The following is a 20,386-nucleotide window of genomic DNA, read 5'->3' as shown; positions in this document are numbered from 1 at the left end:
TTTTGTGCTACTTCAATTTTGAACTGAGGAGTTAACAGGACAGAGATTATGTGACCTACCTGAGCCACCGTCTGCCAAGTAGAGGTCTCTGGCATACAGGACAGAGTCCAACATGGATTCAAAGAGCAAGAAGTAACCCTGGAGGGAAAGAAATACACATTACAATCCCAAGATATTATTGACATAGTTAACAAGGACAAATTCAGGTCAGCATTCAAACTAGGCCTGGGCAGTAAAGCAAAAGTGATATGTTCCAATAATACACACTACGCAAAGTCAAAATAAATTTAATTCATGGGAAAATTTGACTCTGTATGTTCTAAATGTACATGACATACACAGAAATTGTGTATTGTGTGTATAAATGTTTCTTAGAGTCCCACTTTGTGTATAAGATAGAAAAGGATACCAATAAAATAGAAATAAAAAATATAAAATAAAGAGTAGGAAAAAGAAAATTGTTCAATAGAATGTTCACTAAATTCACTTAAATGCAAATTACCGTGAAAGCACATCATAAAAATGCAATGTTTAACTGCATGGACCAACCCAGTTAACAATAGTAGCCTACCTGTGAACTTTGATAAACAGGCTAAAGTGGCTGAATTCAAATTAAACCTTTTTCTCTGCAGGTTCTTCTTAAGAATAAGTCACTAAAATTATCAACACCCAGCCCTAAATCAGATTCATCTTGTATCTTTAACAGTTCAAGTCACATGAAAACTGCATGCCACAAAAAAAAAAAAAAAAAAAAAAGGCTACAGAACTGTTGGACAATCCCATTATTTTTAATTCAACATCACCACAGTTGAAACCTGAATTAGCCTTGACTCTGTGATGAGCCCACGTGGTTTCCCAGCAGCATCCAGAGGTTTGACCCTGAGCTGACCTCATGTTCTGCTCCAGTAGACAGCACATTAACCGTGGTATTATTCCATTAATGCTGAAATTGAGTTTTGTCCACATCTTGTTGGCTTCGGCCTGAGTGGCAGATACTGCTGACAAATGGCTTTTTCTACCTGCCACCCTTCTGAGGAGAGGATCGGCCAATCAGCTGCAACGTTGGACCCTTCAATATGTTATCAGCGAGCGCAACATTTAGGCGGGTTCAAACATATGGGAGGGCATATTTCCATCTGGGACAAGGAGGTACATGCACGTTCTACTGCAGCTGATGACCCATATCAGTCCTTTTGAAGCTGCGACAACAGTGACTGACTGCTTCAGGAGTGAAAATAGCCAGCATTGCTTTCAGATCTGTGTTACAGGCTCAACACCAGGGCACAAGGGAAAGGCATATTACAAACAAAACCCAATACTTGGTTCATTTTCCATCACAAAGATGAATTTGTTCACTGTAAATCTATGAAGAACTGCATTCCTCAGTCGGAAATCCTGGCATTTCTTGATGAGTTTGTTGAAAGTGGAACTATACTACAAGAAAGACTGGCCTTTGCTGGAGAAAACATTAAATTAATAAGACAACATGGTGCTTTCACAAGAGCCATTGAGGCGTATTTCAGCTTTAGAGAAGTTTAATATGTGGGAAATGGCTCACTAGCACTATACTGGAGAGCTGGACCATTCAAGCGAGATGCGTACAGCTCTGCAGTGACACAGCTGATGAAATTTGTAGCGCAAACTCATCAGTATGATGGGAAAAAAAGATGGCTTGAGTTATATTTAAGAATCCAATATCTCTGCTTTCTCTTCAGTGGAGGGAAAGGGGGACAAGGAGAGGTGAGGGCCAGGACAGCAGATAAAAGCTGAATGAAGGGAGGCTGTATGATTAAAGACAAAGCAGAGGGGAGGAAGAGGTAGACAGAGAGATATTGAGGGAATGTAGCGGCGGGCAGAAAAGTAACTCACCGAGATAAGCGCCTTATTATTCAAATAAAGACAATCTTCTATTGGGGGTAGGGGGAGGAGAGCAAGACAAACAGGGGAAATGGCTCTGATTTATAACTCCAACTCCAAAATCGTCCACCATCTCTGTCATGGGCCTGAGCTGATAATGATGACAGCGATGAGACCGATATAACCGTCTCATCCTCCGCAAGGTGATAAAGGGAAACATTCCGGGCGCTTATCAACACCGGACCGCTCTGAAAACCAAAGTCAGGCCCTGTGAGTCGCCTGCTGCTGACTGTTGTGGTCCACTCGATGTCCTTAGCGGCAGAGCGGGTCGTTTTTAAAACCCTCACACAGAGTACACCAGTCTCGTAATTTAGAGCCCAATTTCACGGGACACTGCTTCACTTGAAGGAAAGAGGATATAAGAGAGAGAGAGAGAGAGATGCCTGAAAGCAGAGTCACACCTTACTTTTGTCATCAACAGGATTACTGTCCCCCCACTCATACTGCTGCCTTCACTGTTTTCCCATCGGCTTGGACCACACCCCCCTAATTTACGCATCTGCATTGTTAATTATCAGAAACATGGAAACACAGATCCACTTCTGTGCCCAGGATGCACAGAGGACCAGAACTGAAGCATCGCTAATGAAGTTCGTCAGAGTCTGATTATCTCTGACAAGAAAACTGAAACTGCGAAATGAAAAATCAACAATAACAAGCCACCGGTGAGCTGAGTGATGCAGGGAGTCCTGAGACATCAGTAAGAAGGTGTCATCCCCGAGGTCTAATCATGAGCTTCATTGTGTAGCGGTATTCAGTCGCAGCCGATCAGAGCACGTTATTTCAGTCGCACCTACTATGCAGTACAACAGGAGAAGTGTTTCATAATGTTTGAAGTTTAGCAAGATAGAGGTTAGTCGGGTTTTATATTGTAATCATGAGAACACAGAGAAGTTTTAATTAAAATGTCACCATAATTCTACATTTTTTAAAAAATGAGGCAGGACAATGTCAAAGTGTCAAGTCAAAGTGGACTTTGTGATTGTTGTCGCACCTTTATATTAGCTCAGTCTGTTTGTTGACAGAGAACAAGAAAAGAGCCAGAGAAGATCTATCATGACACCAATTTCCTGTAGAAATGACACAGTAGTGGACAACTTGCAATGATAATACATTGAGTAGTTTTGCTGTCCATGTTTCTTAGTGGAAAGACAATCTTCTGGGAACATTTCAAGCATTGCAGATTCACTATGAGCACCATATCGCTGCACTAGGACACTGTTTCTACTGTATCTGGATGTATCTGGTGTCCCTGACATCATGTTTGAGCGGTACCAGTGAATCAGAGTACAGTGATCCTCTCAGAAAATGCACAAGACGTTGAAAACTGTCAGGTGAAAACTACACAAAGAGAGAAGACTTTATCTGCTTCACTTTCCACTTTGCTTTATCTTTATTTACCTCTGTTAAGAAAAACAAGATTAAATCTCAACACCGGGTTGATTTGCAAACTTTTTTTGATAACACTTTCACGGATCGATCTATCTGTCTAAAGGGCTCAGTGACAGAGACGATCAGAGGAAACAGCTCCCTTTACCGTCAGCCAGCCGGGCTGGATGGTGCGATGCTCGGCAGTATAGTCACTGTGCATTTCCATAAAAGGGGACTAATGAAAACCTAATGAGAATGGGCTGGAGCAGCTTATACACATTAACAAAATTAGCATATAAAACACATTCCCCTGAGTGGGATAACACTCACATACACATCGACATATGCACCCATACGCACACACATACCACAAAAAAGGAAAATGCACTTTTATATCTGTGTTACTTTTTACAAGAATCTGAGCTGTTTCCCTGAGTTTTTATATCTCTTAAGTCTTAGTATTCTTTATAGAGTAAACTTTTATAATTACCGTTGCAATGCTTTCCTGTCTTTAGTTGCTAGAGGCAGAGTGGAGAGAAAAAAAAGATTGCACTACAATCTACAGATTTTCATGTCTATCAACCCCTGGGAGTCTGACTTGCTGTCAATTATAGGTACCAAGAGGCATTTTGGTACAGAATCTGCATCAGCAGTTTACACTTTCCTCCGCCCTCCAGTACCTTTCTGCTTCTGCATTCAACACACGTCTTCCTCAATTACTGCAGATCATCATCACTTCCAGTCCCAGGAGGGCCAAGGCAAAATAAAGGAGATGGTGTGCATGCATGAGTGTGTGTGCTTCTGGATGGGCGTGTTTGTGGGGGAATAGTTCTATACTTCAGCGAGCACCGAAGGCAGAACCTCTACATCAACAAGCCTCTTCTATACTACTCTATGGTCAGATGGTACCAAATTAGCATAAACATATCACACACATCCCTATAATAGATTTTACTGAGTTAATGCATGGTGAGTGTACATTGTACAGGTTCCAGTATCAGCATAATTTCCGCTTAAACACATGCGAATGAGAGACAGAGAGGAAAGATAGTGCAACAAAGTAATTTGCAAATTAGCTACAAGGTTATTAGAAGCTGAAATCAATTACAAGGTTTTGAGAAGATGGTCAGAGATGCTCCACAGAAGGTAAAACATTTTACATAAGGCTGTAGATGATTTAAACACATGAAAGATTGCGTTTGTTTTACTATGTAGTGCAAGATTCTAAATAAATACATTTGTTAGTAGGTGGTGGAAGAGAGCTTCAATTATATATACAATGACATTAGCTGTCATGACCAGGTAATCTGACTTTTAATACAAGGACATCATCACTTCCCAGAACATGAATTTGGATTTTGAGAAAGGCACCTAAGAAATCTCACTTGGTTTTAAGGTCAAATTCCCATTCAGCAGCAGCATAAAAACAAATGAATGTTTGCTTTTGTGGACCTTTGCCTTTGTAAAATAAAGAGTTATAGCTCAGATTTCACTCGTACACTATAAAAATTCTAATAAACTTGTGTTTGGCGGTGTACTTGTCCAAGCATTCACGGGCCATTGTTAAATTCATCTTTTTAAGGGAACAAAGAGGCCATTTCTCTCAACAAAACAATGTCAACCGAGTGATACAGGATGATGGGTTCGGGTTTATGAGGATGTCTGTTTCAGGGATGCATCAGCTCGTCGTGTTCATGTTCTGCATGTTGCAGTGTATGTAGCAAACCAGACAGCAGTCAGCTCTTTTCCTCTGCATGTTGGGCCACATGAGAGAAATGCACCATTGCAATTTGGATACATGCAGGATATATTATTGTATTGAATTACACTGTGAGCTCTTATAGACCAACCTGCTCATAGCAAATGATTGCCTATATGTCCGCATGCTTATGTCTCACTAGCTGCAAAGAGAGAAAAATAGAGTCACGTACAAACAGGAGTAGTGTAATAATATGTAACGCAGGCATGCATAAAAACACAACCCTATGTGATCTGAGAAGTGGATGGCTGACAAATGAATAAAAATGGTTTACAAATCTGTGTCCAAGAGGAGGCAACAGGCTTTGATCTATTAAAGTATAATATGTAAGAGAAAATATGTTTGAATAAAGCATTTTTAACTAAAAATCACTTAATACTGAAACTGTATTTTTAAAAAATATCATATATAAACTCATCTGATTATACACTTACCAGGCAAATTTGCACTTAGCAATACCAAGTGCATAGCAAAGCCTCAGTGCATTAAAAGGTCCCACAATGTGTCCCTTCTTTTCAGCAAATTAACAAAATGACCCCACAAACTGTCTTTCAGTTTTCCAGCCAAAATACTTCAAAGATGGTTCATTTCACCATGACCCTGGTTTTAGCTTTGTTCAAAATGGGTTGTTTCCATGTCTGAGATATTAAATCTACCGGATCTGCTGCTGGCCACGCCTCCTTCAGGAAGAAGACTGTCTCTGTGTCAGTTGACCACATGACTTTCTATCGCTTCTAACTTTCTCTCTGAGCGATCCATTGACAGGAATTTAACACAGAATTCTCATCAGAGACACTGTTTTAAACCCATGTATGTGGTGAACTTGTCAAATGTCATTTCAGCTATAAGCAATTTCAGCAATTAAATGGTGCAGATCAGCTCAGTACAATCAAAGACTAATGGTAACATTAGCCACATTAGCTGCAAAACGTGCTAAAATTAAAGATTTTGCTATTGCTGTGGGTACATTTCAATAAAGAATAAAAGTTATCCACTGAATCTCCACTTTTTCACTGTTCACTCTTGCAGCCAACAGCAGAACATTTAGCCTCTATTTGCTCGTGGCTAACACTTTTTGTGGTATAACAACTACAAAACACAATAAAAATGGATTTTCACTATGCATTAACATCTCATTTGCAGTTTGTAATGTTAGAGCATGTCAGCCGTGTTTTATTTAACCGGAATACAGTCAAAGCTGGGATCACAGCATGAGGACATAATTTACCACAAAGAAATCAGTATATTTTTGCGGGGGGGGGCAAAAACTTTTAGGTGTTCGGACACAAAATATTGGTGTATATCTTGTTTCAATCTCATCTGCCTGTTTAAAATAATGAATATAATTTTTAGTAAAAATTGGAAGCTTTAATCCTTATATTGTACATATATAATTACCTGGACTAGAACTCACCACAGCATGACAAAAACTGCCGAGTAACAAGGACTGGATGGGTTACATGCGTCAGAAGTTTTGTGGTACAGGCAACTGGACGAAAACCACTTCCTGAAGTATCTGAAGGTCTTGGAGAAGTAAGTGCAGCCAATAAATCCTCATTAGAGCATGGACACACCTGTGGCACTGCCTCTCTGTGTCTGTGCATCTATTTTGCTGCATCCAAGTCTCTGCCTGTGTGTGCATAAATGTGTGTTTGTGTTTTTGTTGTGTATGTGCATACATGTGCGTGAGTGTGTGTGTTTGCGCTGGTGACTGACAGTCAGTCAGACTGAAGGACAGGATGACTGATGACTACCACCCTTTTCCTGGGCAGGTGAGGCTCCCAGCACTGATAATGAGGCTAAAGAGGAAGGGCTGCCATTAATTTGACTCCACACCTCTACCACACACAACGATTGGGACGCTGTGTGTTTGGTGTGTGTATATGGGCCAGCGATACTGTTTTGTAGTCAAACTACGTTCACCTCAAGGTAAAAAAAAATCGGCAGAGAAGTTTAACTGGGTCTCACACTTTCCATGTTCAGGGTTCTTTTCATATTTTAATGAAACAGGCTGAACACTCGCTGATGCTCAGGACCAGTTTGACATTCTGAGAGAGTATCTCCAAGGTGAGTTAACACACTAAAATAAGCTCACTGTTCAGGGACAATGGCCTTCACCTCTGTATGCAAACAGTTATCAAAAACAGAACATATCATCTGGATTCAGCTTCCACAGTAAAACACTACATATATGTTTAAAGGAAATGTCAACACTTAGTTTTTTTTCATACTTTTCTGTGTTGTCTGTTTGTGTTCCGTGCAGCTGTAAAGGTAATTTCACACTTTAATTAAATACTTCAGACTAATTGTTAGAGAATTCTGCGATGTCAGGAGATGAACGAGGAGGCAGACTCAGAGACACTCTGGAGATTCAGACGGCTTATGCTGAGAATAAGGTTTACTGATATCAGGAGAAATGACATAACGAGCAACACAGTGATGTGACCACTGGCAGCATCAATTCTGAGGATTCTCTTCAATCTTGGGTATATATTGAGTTGGGAGGAAAGCCATATTTAGATTACAGCCCAATATGGAGACAACTTGTCTACTCTAACGTCAACTAGACAATATCTAACCATAACCAAGTCACGTCTTACTAGAGCATGTGCCGTCGCAGCATCTGCCTTTCTCAGGGCCATATCAACTAGAGAGAGAGCCTAACATGTTTACAGCTTCAGTTTGGGATAAGCAGAATAGGAACAAGGGTCAACCTATAGAATGATTTGAGGTGACCTATAGGATCTGCAGCTTGATTTAATGTGACTGTAGTTGGCAGATGCAACCTGCATGACATTCTGGGATGTGTTCAGCTAACAGCTGCAAGGAAAAACCTCAATAAGGGGAAAGAGAGCCATTTTTCCTTGACACTAAAGATGGACTGACACCGTTTTACCATGACCAAAACCAATACCAGTTACTGTTGGAGCCGATGTACACTGAAGCAGATGATAGCATCTAAGTACAACACTATGAATGTCTTACTAGATAAACTGTTGGAAAATATGTGTCTTTATTAGGAATTTTAAATGATATTGTATCTCAGCCTTTAAAAAACAGCTGGCTTCTCACTAGGCCTTTGAGTTTGGTCGTGAAATAGAAACAGTTTTGATTTCCAACACGGTCTGCAAGACATCTCAGGACCTAATTCTGTCAGACCATAAACTGTTAATTATACGGGATTGATGAGGACCAGACTACAAGATAGTTTGATATTGGAAGTGGAAACCGATTCAACAATTTTACAACTTTACTGTTTCATTGAGCAGATGCTTTTATTCAAAGCAACGTACATCTGAGAGTAGATACAACAACAATCCCGAAGAGAAATGATAGAAAAAGCTCCACCCTGCAAGTTGGTAGTTTGTTACGTATATAACCCTGGAAATCTGAAGCTGTGTTTTTGAGACTTTCAGACTTGCAGTTTCAACGCAGAAATGCTTAGCCATGTGTGGACTGGTTATTTTACTCATGATATGTTTTTTAGCACAAAAAAACACCATAAGGCAAAGATAACATGGTTAAAAACTTGGTTTTCATTGGTGGGGTCTAGAAAATGTTAATGATAAATGTGGGTACATTGGCCCAAACTCAAATACGTATCAAATCGAAGCAACTTTGTGTGGAAAACTGTCTTCGGTGACAAAAAATATGAAAACTGAATGACCAGCAATCAACCTCCTCTCAAAGCACGTCAGCACAGGGGCTTCTCCCCATTTCTTCCTGCTTTTATGGGTACAGAAACTGCATTTCTTTACACATGATTCCTCCCTATATGATTGCTGAACTTGTGATAGTCTGAGGGGCAAGCATCAACATAGGACATGGAGTGTAACATAAATTAGTTAATTGAGGCTCATAATGCAACCACAGGAAATCCACAGGAAAGTGGAATGTTCCAGTTTAAATGAATAAATAGGTAAAAAAAAATTGCAGCTGTCTTTGAGAAGTGGAAGCTCGAAAATATATTTACCAGAGACAACACAAGTCAACTTGCAATGAAGCTAATTAAGACTTTCATAGAACGCACTGCTAAGATATTTTATGTTTACACTATTACAATTAAACTAAATTTTAATGAGCTACAGAATTAAACTGTTTGCTAATTGCATCTATGTCGCATTCAAGGTAGATTTTTCCCATTAATGCAGATCAAAGAACAAAGCCATTGTCTTGTTTGTCATTAGTATGTAATTTTCTCATTTTAGTACTTTAGTAATTAGTAAGGCACTATTATTGTGAAAAAAAAACTTTCTTTTAAGCTAACTCTGCTCTGACAGTCTGCTCTAAAGTGTGTATTTGTATGTCCGTCCCATTAGACACTACCAAGCTAGTGGGCCCATCATCAGTGATTGATCTCGGAGTGACAATCTTTACTTAGCCTCTGGGTAACTCGACTCTCCTCCTCCCCATCAGCTCTCCAGTCTCTTATCTGCTCCGGACTGTTTGTGTTTTGGCGTGCTGAGAAAGAGGACCGATCAATGTTGTGAGTTATGAAATGACAGCAGTGCTGCTGAAGGCAGTCTCTCAAACGCTGCCACAGTAGACAGACACTCATTTGCCCCCTTCTCCACCACCACCGCCACAGATGCACCACATTCATCACCCATCTCTGCCTATTATTAGCCCTGTAGCCACTGTCCGTCTGCTTGGCCCAACAGGTCTGATAGCTGGACTTCGGCAATATGATCCCTTGTGTCTCTTTGGCCTCAAATGTCATTTAATTAACTTCATACCTAATGATATAACATACAAGATTATTAGTGTAAAGCTACAATTTGATGGTATAATTGAAGTACCACTCTTTTAACCCTCATCAGTACACGTGGAAAAACCTACTTCATCAGTCCAACTGAACCCCAGTAGTATTTCATCTGTTTCACATTTCTGTACCTGTCCATGTCCTCTCCATACGTATTTTCCTAAAACACGTGTCGTCTATAGATTCAAATATGAAAGAAACAATGAAATTACTATTGATGATTAATGACATGTATTGCTTACAATATTAGTGTAAGAACTGAATTGAAATGAAACATAATGCAACTGAAGCAGTCATTACAAGAACAGCATAACAAAAACATACATAAATAAAAGATGCACAGTCTGGCTGGGGTTTGGCTGGGGTCCGCATGGACCCCAAATGATTTTTTTTATATATACACCACAAACCTGGTCGCAATCAAATAAGCTTTGGTGTATGTGAAGGCAATTACGTGGGTGACAACTACCTAAAGAGACTGAAAAATTGAACTTGTAAATAAAAAAATATGACAAATTATATACCCCTGCAGTCCGCATGGACCCCCGGTGTACTGATGAGGGTTAAAAGCACCATTATTTGACTATTTTAACTTAAAATAAGCTTCAAAATCCTCTTTCATTCCCACTTTCCCGCCCCGAACATGCCTGATCTTGCACTATGTAACCTGGGTGAATGTGGAAATCAACTTCACACTGGTTGCCATTTGACAGGGAGACAGAAAATGAAGATGAAGATTCTCAACAGGACAAAGAGGAAGTTCAGATGACAAAAAGAGAATGATTAAGCAAAATGACCGGACAAGACTAAAGTTTGGTTTTAGTCACTGGTGAGAGCTTCATGAAATAAAAGGCTCAGTCCTCTCTTGAAAACCAATCAGTGATCCATTCAGAATCAGTTGATTTTTTTTATGTACAACGACTTGCATATATTTAATGAAGCCGTGCAAAGTTTTACCTTTATACTATGAATATTTTCTAAGTTACAGGCCCTTACACGGTTGAAATTTCACATATCTTGGAGTCATTTTTGCTGCATTTTTGAGCCCTTGTAATTTCATAAGTACAAGAAATAGGCACATGAACTTTTAACAGACAAAAAAATATGAGTTTTTAAAAACTGCAGCCAAATCACATTAACATCCACAATCTGAAGACAGCGTCAGAAAACATATAAATTCAATTGCTTTAGTAAATTTTTTCATAATAAAATACGATAATATCACTATTACTTACTCTTTGGAGTTTCTAGCTACTACTGGTGCATTCATTTACACTCCCTCTGAAATTAATACGTTTTCAACATCCTACAGATTTTTCATTGAATGCCTTCCACTCAATATAGACTACTTTCCAGGCCGGTGAACACGATGATAGATGAATGTTGGGCTTGTCTTCCTTTTGTTTTTTTTAGATTAATTACACTGTTGGGTGACAACAGACAAGACTTTCTAAACGAACCTGCTGGAGTGTAGCTGTGTGAAAGGTGCTCCATTTTTACTCCTGGTCCTTCAATTCAGTTATCTTTCTCCTTCATCTTTTTTACCTTTATTATTTATTCAATCCTTTATTCCCACAAATCACATGAAGGATGCAGCTTCTCTGTTCCACAGAAACGCTAGTTGCTAATCTATTCTTAGTTACAGAATTCCCTCGTGCATCCCTGCCATTGCTTTGACCCAGTTTGACCATTTTCTGTTGTGAGTCTTTGCAAATTCCCAGCCTGTTTAGTTCATTAGTCTGTGTGCATTTAAGCAGGGTCAGACGACACAAAGGCGTGCGTTAAAACCACGTGAGATCAAGGTGTTAAACCACGATCAAAACTACAAGGATTTACCATTTTGATGTGGTTTGTGTTTCCACAATTTGCCCGACTTACTGTTCATGAAGGAATTTTGGATATAATGTGTAGAAGAGCTGCACAAAATGACTAAGACAAAAATAATCAAGGTGACTTTCTTAAAAATCTTAAATTCTTGTAGATTCTGCAACATTTGTTGTTATTGTTTTAATGGAAAATGTGGTTTAATGATAAATTTCAGGACAGAAAACCCTAAATATATCAGTTATTTTGACAGAAATACAACAGAAGAGCAACTGGAGGACCTGTTTATAGAGCAATGAAACAGAATCACACAATTTTAATGAAAATGTCTAAACAATTGGCTTTTTTTCCTGTCAGAAAGTGAACAAATGCCATCTAATTTCATACTACAAAGACAGTTGTCTTGCTGAGGTGTGCAGCCTGTCTATTCATCTAACTTCTTTCTTACAGTCAAGTTATTTTTGAGAGAAAATGAATGATAATATATATTTTTTTCAAATTCCACATGCATTTGGAGGAAATTAAGATTTTACAAACTATCAAGAGGACTTTTTTTGGAAAATGAAGACATTCAATTGTGTGAAAAATTCAATAAGAAAGTCAAATTGTAATTAAAAAAAAGCCTTCAAACACTGCAACAGTGACTTATATGACATTTTCTGAATGTAAACGCAACTGAAGCAAAAAATTGGAAGTAAAAATTACACACTAGAGCAACGACATCTGCAGGATTTCTCAGATAATAAGACACAACCTGGATGTAAGACAGGACCATTAAAGCTGAATGCATTCTGAAGCCATTTACACTGACCAGAAAGGCTACTCCTGTCAACTACGACTGTCATCTTTTCTTTCTTTTTTTATACGGGCAGATTGGAGGGCAGCTTTGAAGTCCCAGCTACTCTGAGAAATGTCTGCCACTGCTGCCCTGATGAGAAGTGACTGGAGAATTCTTAGATTTATTAGCACTCTGTGAGCCAGTGTCATCAGAGATTACGCCCCCTATCCTTCACCGTTCCACCGGCACGTCAGCCGCCGAATTTCAATTTCCCCGGCTAGAGGATGGGAAGGCTCTGGCTGGCGACCCCTGCTCGTGACCCTGGGGTTTCACGATGGATGGGGGAGGCGGAGGGGGGACAGATACGGGATGCTCATGAATTAGGGATGACTTCAGCGGTGCGTTCAACTTTGGCCGTCCCGCCTGTATCGCCACAGAGAATCTCCCTGATAAATGGCCATCAAGGGGAAGGAAGACTGCTCTTCCTGGTTAGGTATTCAGAGGAGCTTCATGGCCGAGCTCAGCCCCGTTTAAGCCATGTTTAAAACATGCGTCACTGCCGCCAGTACCTTGGATCCTGCACTAGCATTGGCTGGTAAAGGACCAATCTGAAATTTAGCTGAGCATCTCTAATAAGCATTTATTCAAAAACATCTACTGTTGGATGGGAAATTAAGCTGCAAGATATCATCACACCACACATACGCAAGTTTATTGGCCAAAAACATACATGTATTTGTAAATGTATTTGAAAATCTAGTGAAAACTAGTAACCCCCAGCAATAGTAAAATTATAATGTCATTCTAGAGGCTAGGAAAGATAAACATAATCTGGCGTGTAGCATCTTCATCAATGAGCTAAACCACACCTCAACTATAGGAATATGAATGGAGTTTTGTGGTGGTAAGTTGAATGACAAAGAGCACCGGTTAAGACCCAATAAAACTGAATTTGAAGAAATTATTTAACTGTCTGAACTACTTCTACACATTTTTTGGCCCGAGCACACTTTTCCACACTGTGAGCTCATTTTTTACTACTATGTTAAGTCCTGCACCTTTATGGAAACAACGCAATCATGACTGGAGGTAAAGAGAAGTCATAATGTCTTCTACAACAAATGATAAAAAATTAAAAACGCAAAGTTGATTCTATTTTGGCTATTTATGGTACAAAATTAAAAAGCCTGGAATCAGCATGAACAATATTTTCCCTAAGTGTCGCTAGTGTTACCAATGCTATAGAAAAAAAAAACAGTAGCTACTAGATACTATACAGAATATGACTACAGAAATACTAGAGATATTTTCCTACTTACAGTTTTAAATTTGTTTACATACTTGTCTTCTACAGCCTGCAGTTCAGCCAAGATGCCCCTGAATTTTTGTCATCTAATTATTGGTCACAGTTATGTCAATCATGGCTCCACGGTCGCACCAAAGAGTGCAGAATTTTTGGTTTTTTTACAGAATTTTACTAAAGCAAATTGTTAATTTTTGGCAATTTTTAAAATGAGATATGTAGAATAAAGTGATTTTGATGAAATTTCCCTATTTCAGGCTCAGATTGGATTATTTTTTTCAATGGAACTGTACTTCAAAGATGAGTAGCTAAAGGACTGTCAGAAAGTTAAAAAAATGTGACAATTCTTTCTGTTTTTACATTTTCTGGTATATAAATTAAATCCTTTTAGAGATTCTTAACAAAGCTTTCCAACTTGAGAGCGGGTTTCGGAGCTTATACGGTTAAAATTTAGTAGTTGTCGAGCTGCTACAGCATATATATGTGTGTGTGTATATATATATATATATATATATATATATATATATATATATATATATACACACATGTATGTATGTATGTATGTATGTATGTGTGTGTGTAAATATGTACTGACCATCCACTCTGAGATGATGATGTCCACCTTCTCCACAGGCAGTTTGATGTCTTCTATGCGGCCTTTGATCAGAGTGATTTTGTCCTCCAGCTGGTTGGACCTGCAGGAAACACACAGGGGTCAGAGGACTGAGACAAACATCTATTTAATATTAATTTTACTTCCCCTCACATTCAACAAATCAATGGCTCAAGAGTGAGCATCGTAGCTTTGCTGTTGTGAACTGTCTCTGCTCAAAAAATATGGACTAAAAACCTACAAATGGCAATTTTGACAATCAAATTTTGTTGTTCATTTGGCCAAGCTGTTTATGTGCACAAACAACAGACAAAGAGCAGTCATTTAACTCTTTCAGGTTTCTACAAACTGACAGTAAAGCAAAAAGCAAAGTTATGAGCTGCAAAACCTCAAAAAATACACTAAAAATAGATAGTTTTTATAGTTTAATTGGGAGCCTGATATTAATTCTCTTTGGGTTCACTAAAGGAGCAATCCTTCTCACAGTGCACATTATAATTTTATCTCATGTTCATATAAAAATAGTGATGAGTGTAGCTTTAAGCCTCATCATCTTTGCTCCTGTTCAGTTAAAATCAACTCAGGTCTATTTGCCCAAAGCTGTCAGGTGAAGCATGGTAGGAATCAAACCTGATCCAAAAGAAATGGTTTTACAAAAGATGGTCTCTGTACACTTCCAGCTGGAACCTGGTTTGGTTTCTTTGTGGTCTGAAAGTAAACTGACCAACTCACAGACTTTTTTAATAGCAGATGTATGATTTTTGGACATATTAGAAAGCTAAACTAACAAATAATCCATCTGCTATTTGTTAAATGTTCAGAAATCCATCTTATAACCCATTCATGGAGCTGATATATGTATATATTTACGTAAATCAACGGCAAACATAGTGACTGCTGAGATTTGATCAATAAAATATTTAAAAGATAAAACTGTGGGCATCTCTTTTTTATTCTGTCTCTACCTGCTTGTCATTATTCATAATATGTGATCAAACTGCACCTTAAAAATACTAATGTTACCAATAATCTGCAATTTTTTTACTTCTTTTTTTTAAAAAATATGCTCATATATCAAGCATTAAAGTGAAGCCTGATCTGCAGTCTGTCGGTTGCATTTGATTTTTGCTCCTGAGTCCTGATGTTGGTGCTGATGATGCAGGATGACATCACTAAAAATATCCAATCAGAGAGTTACCAGTGAGTCTGCATGATTTGTTTGTTTATAAAAACACAAACTAGACTTGAACCAAAATGCAATCTGTTGTTTTTTTTTCGGGAACAAATGAACCAAACTGCAGGTGTAAAAGTTAAGGTCAAGTAAACTAGAGCAATAATGAATAAACAAAACTTTACAAAACGGATGATGTCCAGTATATATGTAGACATGTATCAAGAAAATCCCGTAATTTCTCCCAATTTCCAACATATCCTGTATTTCCCGTCGTTCCAGTGCCATGCAGGGAGGTGAAAAGGAGGAAACTGTAAGTGTGGATCTGCAGTGTGTCAGGCTCAGGTAGGGACTGTAAGATCAGTGCTGCTGTTTAAATGATCCTCCCTTTCAGAGCGGCCAGTTTGGGAATCAATCTCTGTGAATATTCCATTATCATGACAGCTAATGTTACAGAGGACAGAACAATTACTCACAGCGGCCCAGAGTGCATTTCTGTAGCAGCGATCCTTATCTTGAACTGTCTCCCCCCTCTCAGCTGCTCTTCCACTGCCGCTATCACCTCCTCCCAGAATCCAACACCCCCACTCCCACCCCCCTGCACACAGCCCTCACCCTCGCCCCGCCACCTCCCCCACCTTTCACAAGAGGGAAACACTGTATTCTCATTATTGGGGTAATTTAGAGGACAATGTCACGACTCTGGGGAGAGAGTGGGTATCAGTGCAGCTTTGTAGGTGTGAGAGAGGGAGAGGGAGGGGGGGGAGAGGTTGTAGGTTTCACCATCAGAAGCCAGTGTTTGCAAACATTTTGTTTTGTTGCTGGAAAATGCTAATCGTCATAAAAATTTTGTTTCAATCTGCCCAATTTTTTCACTATCAATATCACTGTCAATATATGTTTATATTAACACTTTGATACGCAACATGGGTCAAAAGTGACCCATATTCAATGGAAAATGAGTATCTCCTGACCCATGTTGTGCATCAAAGACTTAATGATGCATGACTTGGATTGTTGAGGATATTTTCCAACTAGTTTTGGCTAATTGTAGATGCTGATATATGCACATATATATATATTTTTATAATAGGTTTTTAGGCTATTTATTTATTTATCACGGGTTTTATCTTAGATATTTACAGAAAAATGTTATATATCTGTATATCTGCATTCTGTAGCCTGCTGGACCTGGCTGCCAAATTTCATCCCCTCATGCTTGAATGACAACAAACTAAACTGAACTGAAGGACTCACAGAACTGGCATTTCAGTGTCTCTGCACAGAAACTTAGCCAAAAGTTCACTTTTACTTTGACTTTTGTAATAATATGTCTACTCTGATTGTGAAGGGCCACTGGCAGAAGCATATATATATAATGCAATGCTTCCAAAATGTAAACATTCACTTTGCTAAATAAGAAAACTAGTCCTTAAGTATTTTTCACTGTAATATAAATTTCTGCACATCTATAGAAACAGCACAACTGTGACTAGAAGCAGAGAGAAATCAAAAATGCCTTTCATGACACATAACAATGGAATAATGCCATAAATCATATGACAGACAAGATGTACTGCATTTTCCCAAGAGCCTACAGCTGTTGCCGATACTGTGACAAAAATAGTGACTCGACATACTAATAGTATAGATATTTTACTACCTACTTCATTTACTAGCTCTACAAACTATTTGTTTTTTACTCTTATCTGCACATCAGCTCGAGGAAACAGTAAACTATTCCCGATTGCACTGAGAAGCACAGGGTTTTTTTGTTTTTTACAAAATCTAGTTGCCATAACGGTTTACTTTTGGTGAATTTTTGAATGAGATGTATAAAATAACATGATTTTAAGCTTAAATTTGGTTAATTTTCCTCAATGGAAACGCACATCATACCTGAATAGTTCAGGGACCAAATCGTACTGTTATTAGTGTTTTAGTGTTACTTTTTCAATTTTTTTGAAGAGATAACATGCATTTCAAACCCGCAAAACAACTAAATAAAGAACATTTTAAATTGGCATTTAGAAAGCTGCCTTTTAATCACATTGATGGGATAATAAATGATACAAACTTTGGCAAAATGTCCTGAACTACACTGATTCATATTCTGTAGCTGACTGGCAAAACTGTGATAAAGTCTGTCTTTAGTTGATAACACCATAAAAATCTGAATTTCCCTGCTTTACAAAAAATATCGAGTATTTTTCCGCTTTGTTGCCACATAGCAGAGCGTTCTATTAGATAATCCATCAATTCCAGCCGTTTTTTTAAAAGAAGTATTTAGACATTATCCATTAAGGAAGTGACTGTGAAGGAAAGAAGGAAGTCACAGCGAGCTTTTCATTTAAACTTTGGCAACGGCGTGGAGACGGGAGATGGATGCTTCTGCCCAACCAACAGGAGCCACTTTAATTACAACCCTGTTATTAACATCAAGGCGAAATGATGGACAACCCAGCTTCACGTGCAGAAATTAGAGCTTTTAAAATCACAACCCAAGGCAACGGTGGCTGTAAAAAGGACCCAAGGGTGGAGTCTGTGTGTGTCTTTCTGGATCTGTGTGCCGCTACATGTGTGAACGAGTTCTGGGGGCGGAGAGGAGGGGCGAATTACAACATCTTTCTTTAGCTGAGTCTTCACCGCCGGCGAACCTGCGACGCCGCCTGCATGCCAACACACACCCCAACAGCGAGTCAGTGGGCTGTAAAATTAAAATGTCCTTTTCCTTCAGCAAACCCCGTTGTATTGCTTATACGACACTCTCTTACATAACGGTAATAATAGCAGTCATAATGGCCTCTAACTCAAAAATGGATTTTAGAGGCAGGGGTGTGATGGCGGCTGCAGGTAGACGGAGGGACGGCGGCGGCTCTGGTGGAGGTAAATGGACTCCACTGTGGAGAACCAGCTGCTGGAAAACTGGAAACACGCCGCACATGAAATTGGATTGAGGCCTGTATTAAAAAGGCCCCAACAGGGGGTTCATCTACATGTTTGCATGCGTGGGCGTGATTGCGCTCGGCCTTGGACTGCAGCTACTGCAGGAGAGAAGAGGGGAAGAGGTGAAGCAGTCAGAGCGCAGGTGTAAATAATGTACGTTATGGCCGCGCGACTGACAGCAGCTCTATTGAAGTCAACCAGCTGCAACAAATAAAAGGTAGCTGGAGGTCACGCAGACCTCTACTCCCACAATCCTCTGCTGCACACAGAGGAAAGAAGACCAATCTAACCTCTGCTCTCAAAGGATGACATGCTAGTCGAGGGTCACATGACTGACAGCAGTGTCTGAACTAATCTGCCCACATATTTACTTCTGACAGGCAAGTTTAAAAATGCGATTTTTCATGGCACCGCAAATGAAATTCTGTTAACTTCCTGAAGTCTGAGCGTCTCACCTTACAATGTCCATGGCCTGATAGATGATTTCCGATTGGTCGACCGCTATGACCTTTTTGGCTCCAGCTCTGGCAGCGAACATGGAGAGTATTCCAGTTCCACAGCCCACATCAAGCACCACCTGCAGGGAAAGAGGAGGACGGTGTGATGGCGGTGCAGTATCAGGAATTAGCTCAATCAGCAGATAGCAGTGAAATACGAGGTTTTAAATATGATCCTTTAATATTCTAAATCCACCAAAATCCTCAACTGTGTTTGAAAGACATACTACATTCAAACAAATTACCAAAATTTCACAATTTGTCAAAGCCAAAAATTGTAAAAACAGAAAGAGTCATTGGATATTGAGCTTTCCAAAGATCCTTGAACTGCTCACTTGTGACTTGTTTTTCTATCTGAAGTTAACCACATCTTAGCTCGAAATCAAAGTCACATTATTTGACATCTCATTTAACAATTAACCAAAAACAGCTGCTTTTTCCTTCCAGATTCTGTAAGAAACAAAAAATTCTGCACTCCCCTGTGCAACCATGAAGTCACTTGTGACTCTGCTGCGACCAACAACCATGTCACAAAAATTCAGGAACTTTTCTGCTGAACTGCAGGCTGGTTTGACACAAGGAGACAAATATGGAAACAAATTCAAAATGTCAGAATTTAAATATGTATAGTATATAGAGTCACTATTTTTTCAGTAGCAGTAACACCTGTGGGCTCTTGGAAAAATGCTGTAAATGGTAATTCAGAGTGTTTTTAATTTTTGTAAAATGAATATTCAAATAAATTCTACTTTCTTCTTTCCTTTTTAATTACATATTGCGTTGATTAATTACTTTGTTATGCTGTTTGCAAACAGCAACAAAAAAGGACTACACAGATCTCATCTATGAAGTTACCTCAAGCTGCTACACCTTCCAAGTCTGCATTAACTAGACCTGTCACAACTGTTACATATTCACCTAAACACAATAATCTAAGTTGACTGCAATTATTTTGTATAATCATTAGAATAATTTCCATTCACTTGCATAAAAACAGCTGGATTAAACTGAAATTTCATTTTTCAGTCACTTTTTCCACTACTTGCTATAGTTTAATGGCAACAACTGTCTATCTCGAGGTGTTTGACTTCAGTATTTGACAGATGAACATCTACTGACATTAAAGTCAAGGATTTAGATTCAAAGTCAAACATCACAGCACCACTGCTGAGGGCACATTTTGGTTTTAGTCCAATAAAATTACATGTTAGGAGGCGACTTGTTGTAAATGCAGCACATAGGTTGCATTCAAAAGCACCAATATCAATAGTCAGAAGCTAATAGAGGTGATAAATGAACTGAAGAGGAGAATTTAAAATTTCATGATTGTGACAGCCCTAGTATTAACACCTGAAGGTCGACTTATTCACATTATTGCTATGAACGTTTGGTATCATGAGTTTGTGTTAATTCCTCAGCAGGTTCACCAACCTCATTTCTTTCCT

General features: G+C 39.0%; 1 protein-coding gene across 1 annotated transcript in view; it reads right to left on the bottom strand.

The window, feature by feature from the left end:
* Positions 1 to 20,386, bottom strand: part of prmt3 (protein arginine methyltransferase 3) — a 66,316-nt gene that overhangs the window by 36,526 nt on the left and 9,404 nt on the right. Inside the window, exons 9-11 of the mRNA XM_055012561.1 lie at positions 18,900 to 19,021; positions 14,310 to 14,409; positions 60 to 138 (exon numbers count right to left, since the gene is read on the bottom strand). Of these exons, the coding sequence (XP_054868536.1) occupies positions 60 to 138; positions 14,310 to 14,409; positions 18,900 to 19,021 (301 nt within the window). The remainder of the gene's footprint in view (positions 1 to 59; positions 139 to 14,309; positions 14,410 to 18,899; positions 19,022 to 20,386) is intronic.

This window comes from Amphiprion ocellaris, chromosome 1 (genome assembly GCF_022539595.1).
Source record: "Amphiprion ocellaris isolate individual 3 ecotype Okinawa chromosome 1, ASM2253959v1, whole genome shotgun sequence".
Lineage (NCBI taxonomy): Eukaryota > Metazoa > Chordata > Actinopteri > Pomacentridae > Amphiprion > Amphiprion ocellaris.
The sequence above is the reverse complement of the archived record's forward strand: the minus strand, read 5'-3'. Positions and strand labels throughout refer to the sequence as shown.